Below are 10,343 nucleotides of genomic sequence, written 5' to 3'. Positions count from 1 at the left end.
AAACAAACCTTGCGGTGAGCGTAGTGCAGATAGTCCATTGTGCAGTCATGCGCTTCATTATCAAACAAACGTAAATCAATACATTACAAAAATGCCACCGGCATATTGGCTAAAGTAGTAATATATGAAGTAAAATCATTCACGGAATAATAATTAATTACATGCTACAGCATAATTATAAAAAACTGTTTTATAAGATACACAAATTCGTTTAGTTGTGTATTGTGTCTTATTGATATATCGGAATGAATATCTAACATTACATTCATAAAAAATCAATTTATCGAGTTGCATTCTGTGACATCTTCAATAATAGCAATTCATATTAATATTTTTTTAAATGAAATTTATTAAAACGTATACCCCTACTACTTTTACTATATTATTGGAAATATTCGGATCATTTTCAGTATTTCAATCGTTGAACTAGTAAGCTGAAATCGGTATATATATTTAATAAAGACTACGTTAAGCCTAATTCTTGTTTAGTGATAAACGGGTGTAGTTGTGCGAGGCCTTAAAAATCAACGGTGGTGTCTGATATTGTTAGGCGCCTATTCTTAGCAAATATAGTGCAGTTGTGTGCTTAACGTTTTCTAAAAATAGGATTATCATGAGTACTCAGGTAAATTAATTTACTTTTTTGATTAGAAATGTTGACTATTCTAAGTAGTGACTACTAAATTTAAACTAAAGTTTGAAACTAAAGCTATGCTGTCTCTTTCTGTTTCATAAGATAGTACCAAGTTAGGCTTAATACTACTACTAGTATTTATAATAATAATAACTGCATGGTCGTACAGAATACTGTAACGTATTAAATTTGTTTAGCTTTTATTTTTAACTTTAAGGCTAGTTCGCAGAAAAGACAGGGGAGGGAGTTGAAACATAGAGCTGGTGCACATTTAATTATTAAAAACTTATGGTTGTTGGCTTTCCTGTTAGTGTTATATCTCAATTTTGTCAGGTAATTGAAGTTTGAAACTGAAAGAAGTTAAGTCAATAACTGAATAAGTGTTAAAAACATTAGGAGTAAAAATACACATGAGAAGAAAAGGAAAAAAAATGCTTGTCAGACGGGAAGTAAATTAATTATAGTGCATCACCTACTTGAAGATCTAGGTTTATTTCACAAGGTTGAGTGATATTTAAAATTAAAGAAACGAGTTGTTTTGGGTTTGTCCAATATAATGCCAGTATTACTGGTGGTTGCATTGTTTACACTGTATGTGATGAAAGGTGTATAAGTAATTTAAAATGGTTTTGGTCATGTTTGTTAGCAGAAAAAAAGGAAGCTTTTTATGAACCTGTGGGTTTGTATTACTATTACTAGGAATTTTCACATATAGAGAGGAATGCTTATTTCACCATTTCTTGTAGTATTGATATATCACATTGAATTAAACACACTTATTTTGTTTGCTACAACTGAAGTTTCTTGCTGTATTTCAGTGAAAAGTATCAGTCATAATAAAATATGTTTAATATATTTTGTGCACATAATATGTCCACATTATTATGAAGGACATCTAAATATCTTAATTCTTTATAACAAACACTGGAGTCACTTGTGATTTAATTTTAGGTTCTCCCTAGATAAATAAAATACCTCTTGACTTTGGGAATGTGTTAAAGGTTCTTGAACAGCATTTTGAAACTCTGAGGCAGCTAAATGAAGATAATTTACAATGATCCATTACCTAAAACTAGTTTATTACTAAGCCATGTTTTATTTCATGGCATCACCACATATTACTTTTTCTTATGTATATTTTTAAATTTTCACTGTTGAAAACTATATATTAATGTACAAAAAATTCATTATTGATTCATAAAAAAACTAGCTTAAGAAATGTAACTATAGTGTAACAGCTGCTGCTCTTAGTTAAAACACCAAAACAGTCAATGTTTTTAAGTACACAATTTTGATACAGTGTATAGTCTCAGAATAAAATTTTTTAACTTATGTACAAACAATGACCACTTGAGTGTTTTAATTACCTTCAATTTTTAGACTTGTAAGTAAATTAACTGTGTAGAAGTTAACAGTTGAACAGTTCTAGACATACTATGTATTATAATGATATATGAAGACCAAGGCTTGCTAATATACATGCAGTTTTATGAATTGTTATTAGTTTACATGATAGGGTTGCATGGTGCATTTCAAATGGAGCATAGGAGAAACTAGAGGCTTAAATAGTTAAGAGATTGGTAATAAATGTTCATAGAATGGAATATGTGTTTGAGTAGTGGAATTGTAAGATTGAAATTAAGGACTTAAATATGGATAATAATAAATGTAATATTTTGAAGTCCATATCTATGTGGTTGTTTGTGTTGTAAAAAATAGTGCCTTACTAACAATAACTAGTGGTTTAACTATCGTAGCTTAGTTGGTAGAGCACATGCTTGGCATACACAAAGCCTCCAATTCAATCCCACTTAATGATGCAAAATAAGATTATTACATTTGTACTGCATGTATTTATTATAACTACTGGTGTGCTATAGTTTTAAATATATGGAATAGTTAGTCTGATAATGTGGTCTGTGCTGCTAGTTCATTAAATATACCATAGCTATAGATATTACGGATTAAATATGTTACAAGATAACATGACCTTCAGGCAACATTTAATTTTGGTCCTTCAAGTCTGTGTTTGCACACCTACTTTTAAGAAAAGTAATATCTTGAATCCACCATTTATTTTTCACAAAATTAACAATCCTTTTAAACTTTTGAAAAATGCCAGCTTCCACTACTACTGACAGCAACTTATTCCATAAATCAATCACCCGATTAGTATAATTAAACTTTCTTTTTCTGGAGCCTTTCCTGTGTTTTCAAATCTTAAACTAGTATCCTTTCATCCTGTTATCTTCAGAATATAGCACAAAAAAATCAGAGGCCTTTATCCTGTGAATTCCCTTCCCCTCAACTAGTTTTGTAAATTTCAATCAGATCACTTCTACCCTTCTGTTCTGAAGATTAAATAAGTTTAAGAGATCTTTAGAAAATAACTGTTCCATCCTAGGAAGCATCCTAGTAACCTTTCTCTGAACTCTATAGTAAGTTAGTATCCTTTCTTAGATAAGGAGCTTAAAACTGTACAATATTCAAATGGAGGTCTAATTTATTTGTGATTTATATAGAGATATAATAACCTCTTTTTCACTTTTTTATCTTTAAATACACCTTAAAATTCCATTAGCTGTGCTACTAGCAACAGAGCACTGCCTAGATGTCTTCAGTGACTTATCTCTATAATTAGATCCTTTTCTTCAGACACTTACAGAGTGGGTTCCTATCAAAATTAAATGTGTGATCCAAATTATGATAACCCAAATGCATTATCTTGCACTGAGTATAATTAAAGGTCATTTGCCAGATATTGGTCTTAACTCAACATTTCACAAACTGGGGTCCACTGACATGGAGTGTTTTTTTTTCAAAACAAAACAAAAACATCAGTAAGTTTGGGGATCCATGAAAAAATGTTAAATTAAAAAGGATTCTCTCAGGCTACTAAAACTTGAGAACTGCTGGTCTAATGCAAATGCATTACCTTCCACTTAGTACAATTAAAGGTAATTTGCCAGATATATGTCCAAGTTATTCTGTTGTATCTTAATGTCCTTTGTACACTTAAAAATGCCCATGAGTTTAATGTCATCACCAAACTTTCCTGATTTACTAATTATGCCCCCATCAATATCGTTAATATAAATACAAAAACATAAAGACCCACAAATTTGTCCCATAGGCACTCCAACAGTAACAAAGATCAAGTTTTGCAGAACTCCAATAATAACGTTTTACCTTCTCTTATGTAATCACTCTACATTACAATTTATCATTGTTTTCCCTTACTCCCATTGATGTAATCTTCTTACCCAATCTTTTGTGTGGCTCCTTATCAGGAGCTTTCTGAATAACAAGTAATTTCCTCTAAAGAAAAGACCACATTCTTTTCTGAAATGACTTACAAAAATGGAACTTGATCCTTAATGGAATAGCAGTTTTTCAAAAGTTTTTTCTTAAAAAAAATCAATTTTTAATTATTTCAGTGTACTTTGGACATAGCAGAAGGGCTTACCCTAGTTCTTGTGTTTTTGTCAGATGTGTGAAAATTCCTTAGTTTCTCAACTATTCAGGGAATGTACAAAATTTCTATTCATCAAATATGAAGACGATCAGCATAAATGTGTGTATGATATTCAAAGTTGTAGTACTAGCATAAGCAAGCTTTCAAAATAATAGATTGTGTGGATTTGTCTAAGCAATTGTGAAATGTTATGCAAAAAATTTGATAACTAGATATACACATGTATGTATACTACTAAAATAATTTTACACTGCAGTACACTGTAATTGGATCTCTTCTAGACAAACAGAAACTTGCTTGTCCATAGTCTTCTTGCCATATTCTTTTAGTAAAACATGATAACAATGCAGCATAGTAGCCTAGGACAGTGCTTCTCACCCGGGATTCTGCAGAATGCAAGAGTTCCACATATTCTAATGTGTAAATACATACTAGTCACATAATTGCAATCCATCTACATCATATTTCTTTATTAGTATAGCAGGTTTCATAATGACACAGCATAACAAATCACTGCACTGTTTTAAATTAGTGAGCAAGAATAGGTACATACAGGTGCTTGTATTGCGGTAATGTTTTTAGTGATGAATGCTTTGAAGGGTTTCTGACACAAATTTGATGTCAAAAGAGTTTCGTAATTTAAAAATGTTGAGAACCACTGGATAGGAAGAGTAAGCTGGGTTCTCAGACTTTGTTCAACATCCTTAAGGAGAATGTTTGATTTGATTTTTTGGAAGAGATGACCCCCCCCCCAAAAAAAAAGTAGCAGTTCTAATCTGTGAGTCTATAAATGATATAGTTCTCAGAAAAGCAACGAAGATCACAACAGATTTTTTATTATGTCATGTAAGAGTAGTTTCATTCAACAATATCCAATCAGAAGGTGTGTGACACATTATTCTCTGTCTCAGCACATACACATCCACAAAGCTTTGCAGTTCATAAACTTTATTAAACCTTGGAAGTACGCATGTATTTATTTAGACTTATTGCAAGAAGCAACTGCCAGCTATCCACTAAACTGAAAAAATCAAAGCCAACCCTTATAATTTATCAAACCTTTCTGTATACTCCCTTAAATTTACTGCATCTACCACATCTGAAGGCAACTCATTCCACAGGCCAACCACCAGGTGAAAAAAATAAAACTATTAGCTGTGTCTCCTAGTCCTACCATTCTCACCATCAACATTTCCCTTAAGAATCTTAAACACATCAATCAGATCCCCTTCCAATCTTTTTTTTGTAATAAAATAGTTTCAGATTTCTTAATCTGTTGTCTTATGACAATTATTCTATCCCAGATATCATTCTAGTAACCCTCCTCTGAACCCTTTCCAACAATTCAATGTCCTTCTTCAGGTAAGGAGCCCAAGACTGAACAAAATGCTCCAAATGAGGCCTAACCAGTGATTGACACAATGAAATTATAACCTTTAAACTTATATTCAATATTTCTGTAGATACAAGCTAAAATCCTTTGTCCTACTATTAGCAACAGCACACTGCTTGGATGGCTTAAGAGACTGATCAATCAGAACACCAATCAGGGCATGAAATTAAGAACAAATTCCACTGGACAGTTGTTGGATCTTTCAGAAAACATGTTAACTTTGTCTGTTTTGACATAACTGCCCAAAGCTGTTAGTTATAACTTGCATGCAGCAGAAGATCATTGGTAGCAAAGTTACATTGTGAAAAGTGTGTGTGACTACCAAAATAACAGTATAAATGATTCATAATTAATGATGATTGTTGACGTAACTTATTCTTCGAGTACAAGATTTATTGAATTACAAAAAATACAAGCAAATTATTTTCTGGTATTTAACTACCAATTATGTTTCATATTGGCAATTTATGTATTTTATTTTCTGTGGAAAAATAGGTTGAATCATGTCAAGAGTGATTTGTTCCTAGCTAATTTATCATGTATTTTGGTTTAGCCATGAAGGTGAAGGCCATGGAAATAACTGATCATTTATTATTGTTGATGTATTTTATTCTCTGAATATATATTTATTTAATCACAAAAAGTGTAAGCAAATTATTTTTTGGCACATGTTGACGACTTATTTTATTCTAAGTGGAAAAATAGCTTTAAACAATGTTAAGTGTGATCCGTTGATAATTTCCAGAAGCATGTGACATGCTGAATCAATATCATTTAGGCTTATTTACTTTGAATAAAACTTATTTTTCATAGAAATGCTGCCATGTGTCACGGGTAGGAAATTGTTTTGTTGACATGTATCATAGTTTGAGAATTTATTATCTTTGTAAAGCAGCAACATCCTCCTCACAACCAGCAACACCCAAGGCCTTGAAATCATCAGCAAATATAAGCAATTTATTGACTGAGTAGAATTACTATAACAACAATCATCAGTAGGGGAAAACTAATCTATACATGTCAGTTGTATTCAAGTGAAACATGGTGCAACAAGTTACTAATGATTTATTTCTCTTATTGCCATTTGTACTTGCATAATTATATACACATGAGTTCTAAAATATTAACAAAAAGGATGATACACTGTTCATGATAACATGTACTACAATATATAATTCAGTACTGCTTCTACTCTAAAAAACATGAGGGAATCCTCAATAGCCATGACACTTGAAATTCTTTAAAGCAGGATTAGATTGAATAAATCTATGAGACCTTTTTTCCTTATTAGCTATATTTTTGTATGCCAGCAATACCAAGTGTGAGGTATGTGTGTACCTGATTTGATTTGATTACTCATTGGGATCTCTACCAGCCTACCCTCAAACTGAAATTCTTTTAGGCAGGATTAGAATACATCAATCTATGAGACCTTGGGCATGGTCAAATACATCAATCGAAAGAGTTTGACCTCCTGATTCCAAAACTGTAATTAGAACCCAAATTGATCAAGAGATGATGGAGCTATGATATAAAAATTTGTACTTGAAAAAACAAAAACAAACTTGAAGCCATTCTGTGAGCCACTAACACTGCTAGTATTTAGCTTATATATATACAGCATTACAACACTGCTTAGTTTGATCCATAGATCTCTTTGTTCACAATTATTTTGTAGTATATTAGGTAGTAAGGTATTTTGAAGTAGCATTCAGTTTATAATTAATCCAAATTTTGTTTAGACTAGTTTTTGTTCAAAGTAGACAGTGTGAGAAAGAGTTACTTACAGCTGCATCAGGTTGTACTTGGGAATGTAACCCACCATTTTAAATTGATAGTGACAATATAACAGGTTTGTTGACTGTGCATATGAAAATGATAACTGCGGAGTAAAATTACATTAGTTTATATTAACAAAAAGTAGCTTCTGCTTTACAAGTCAGTTAATTATTAATGAAAATTATTGTAAACCTCAATTTTACTATACTTAGAAAGGTCTTCTGTGCTGGCAAATGAAGTTGAGATTAAAATATATTTTGCATACAATATTTTTATTTCCAAAACATACATACCTCCACTGACACTTACAGTTATTTCTCGATCTTCATCTTTGCCATCTAAACATCATGTTTGCTTGCTCCAGTCTTTATATGCCACTTGACTGCCTCCAGCAATATCTAATTTGCAAAACTTTACACTGGCCCTTACATGGTCTCTATGCAGGCAATGTATGTTGACAATATAATCACTTTTTCTCAACAAAGCACTAGTGGTAGGAGTTATATTTTGTGGTTAACATTTTTTTTTAAGCATTTTGACAGTAGTCTGGTGTTATTTTTGTTTTTTTCCCCCATTGCCAATATTTTGTTGGTTTTCTTTTGTGGTTCACAAAAAAAGCAGGTATGAATTCCTCTGTAACGGTTTATGGCATAGGGTTAACCAGACCTCGTACATTCCTCCTTTGTTGTCTGGTGGTGGTCGGGTGTGGGGTGGGGGGTTCACTATCGATGGAGGTTGTCCATGATCTGATTCAGGATGAGTTGAAGTCCTTCATGCTCCCTGGGGGTCTTCCGCTGGGAGTTCAGCATTAGCTATTCATCATGAACCTGAATATACTAGGGAAAATTTAGACACTGTTTTCTGCTCCTTCTTTCCCTAGAGCTGCCTCTACTAAGGGCTCATCTGATTGGCCACCTTCTGCCTTTTTTCTGTTGTTAGTTACATAAGTTTGTGAAGCTTTGGGGATTCGCCCCTTGCTTTGGAGTCTACCTTCCTTGTTGTCAGATAGATCTTGGAGGGGGGATTACTTTGTTCTTCCTCCTTCCCCTGATATTGCCGTGTATGCTGGGATGTTTTCAGTGTAATTATGAGAGAGTATTGGTATGCCTTGCTTCCCTCGTTTATCAGAACAACATGCCCTGGCTTATCATCATCTGGTTGTAGAATATTTGGACATTCAACAGTTGGATTTGTTGTAGGATCTATCAGGTTCCAGGTTAGAACCTGTTATCTCCCTTACCAGATCTCCATTTTTGCAGATTCATTTAACTCTTATTACTGTATTGTGATACTCCTCTTCATGATTTCTGGGAGGCCTCCTTTTTTCGGCCTTACTATTTTGCTGGAATCCCTGAAACTTTCGAAGCCCAATTTTATACGGCATGTTTACAGTTTTCATTATTGTCATTGGCTGCTTGCCTCTCTTCTACTCCAATGGGTAACACTGGAGGATCGATTATTCATGTCTCATGGCCCTCTACTTTAGACACCTGTCCTATTGGCTTACAGAATTGGTTCCTAAGTGTATTCTCATGGATCTTTGGAAGGTCGAGATGGTGCCAGTGGCGTCGGTGTCTACCCATTCAGAAGGTCAATCCCATTCATCCAGGATTCTATTCTTGTTTTTTTCTGGTGACCAAGAACACTAGATTGGCATCTTACCATCAATCTGTCTTGACTCAATCTCTTCCTACAGCCTCCTTGTTTCACCATGGAATCTTATCTTCAATTTCAGTGGCACTTCACACCAGATCTTTGGATGACCAAGTTTGATGTTACAGATGCCTACCTTCACATCCCCATAGCAGAGTCTTCTCGTCAATTTCTACGTTTTTACACAAAGACCAGAAGTAGAAGTTCCAAGCTCTTCTGTTTGGACTTGCTTCAGCACCATATGTTTTCTGTTGAGAAGTATGGGCCTTTGAGCAGCATGTTCATTTTCTGGGTCTGTGCACGCATCGCTATTTGGAAGATTGATTTCCTTTGACACCAACCTATCATGTTGTCACATTACATCCACAGACTCTCCTTTCCGAAGCCAGAAGGTTGGAAAAATCCATTCTCTCACCAACTCTATACATGGTCCATCTTGGGGTGTTTTTCAATGCACTTTAAGTCGAGCTCAACCTTCTCCCCTCAGACTTCATGCTAAGGAAATTTTGAAATTTCATATGCAAAGATAGTTATCAAACATTTCTTAAGAAAAAACTTTATATTTCATCTGTTATTTTCAGTAATTAATCTCTGTATGGGTTCGGTAGATTTATATATATTTATTATTTTTATTGTATTGACCTTTCAGCCATACCTGGCTAACAAAACAGAAGTTACAATGATGAGGCTCGTGTGCACTCATGTTACCGTATCGAGTAACATAAAACTGACCTTGGTCTGTGCAAAGTAACTTGTTTTGGCTGTGTTTTAGTAGACTAGTATTTTGTAAAATACAATCGCATTTCAATTATTATACATTATATAAAAAACTTTTGCATGTGGAGGATATGAAACAAAACATTTTGGGGGGTTAATATACATTTGAATAACAAAAAAATAAAAAATTACTACATTAATACTATCAACTACAATATTTATCAAGCTTAGTAACTAAGATGTATTTTAGTCTAAAAATATGAAATTTCGAACAGACTAAAGACGCACCCTACCTCGTTAAAATATTGGTTCAAAAGAAAGAAATGGCACCAAGTCATTTAAAATGGCTCGAAAACCACTAGGGGGAAATTCTGAGCTTTCGATTGGTTATTCATGTCATTATATAGAAGTAAGTGTATATAAGGGAGTGTTTCCGAAAATGGAAAGAGGTGGGGGAGTGCCACTGTGTTTGATTTATTACATGAGCAAACTGAAAAAATAAAAGGCTCTTATTTTATATTCTAGCTTGTCAATATCAGTAATTTGAGTTTATAATTCATTCGTAACTATAGACTTAGTATTTTGACTTCACAAACATCTAATTTGAACCAGTGCTACATTCAACATACCACGTGACACACAAAAATTGGTGTTTATTTGTGTTTTTTTTAATATTTGTCTTTAAATTTAAG

The 10,343-nt window shown here is 33.2% G+C and overlaps 1 protein-coding gene across 1 annotated transcript in view; it reads left to right on the top strand.

Annotated features, from left to right (window-relative positions):
* The first annotated feature begins 387 nt into the window (after window positions 1–387).
* LOC106457268 (U2 snRNP-associated SURP motif-containing protein-like) overlaps window positions 388–10,343 on the top strand; it is an 80,667-nt gene continuing 70,711 nt past the window's right edge. Inside the window, exon 1 of the mRNA XM_022383107.1 lies at window positions 388–625. Coding sequence (XP_022238815.1) covers window positions 614–625 — 12 coding nt within the window. The 5' untranslated portion in view covers window positions 388–613. The remainder of the gene's footprint in view (window positions 626–10,343) is intronic.

This window comes from Limulus polyphemus, unplaced genomic scaffold (assembly GCF_000517525.1).
Source record: "Limulus polyphemus unplaced genomic scaffold, Limulus_polyphemus-2.1.2 Scaffold309, whole genome shotgun sequence".
NCBI lineage: Eukaryota > Metazoa > Arthropoda > Merostomata > Xiphosura > Limulidae > Limulus > Limulus polyphemus.
Note: the sequence above shows the minus strand (reverse complement) of the source record. Positions and strands in the feature narration are given on the sequence as shown.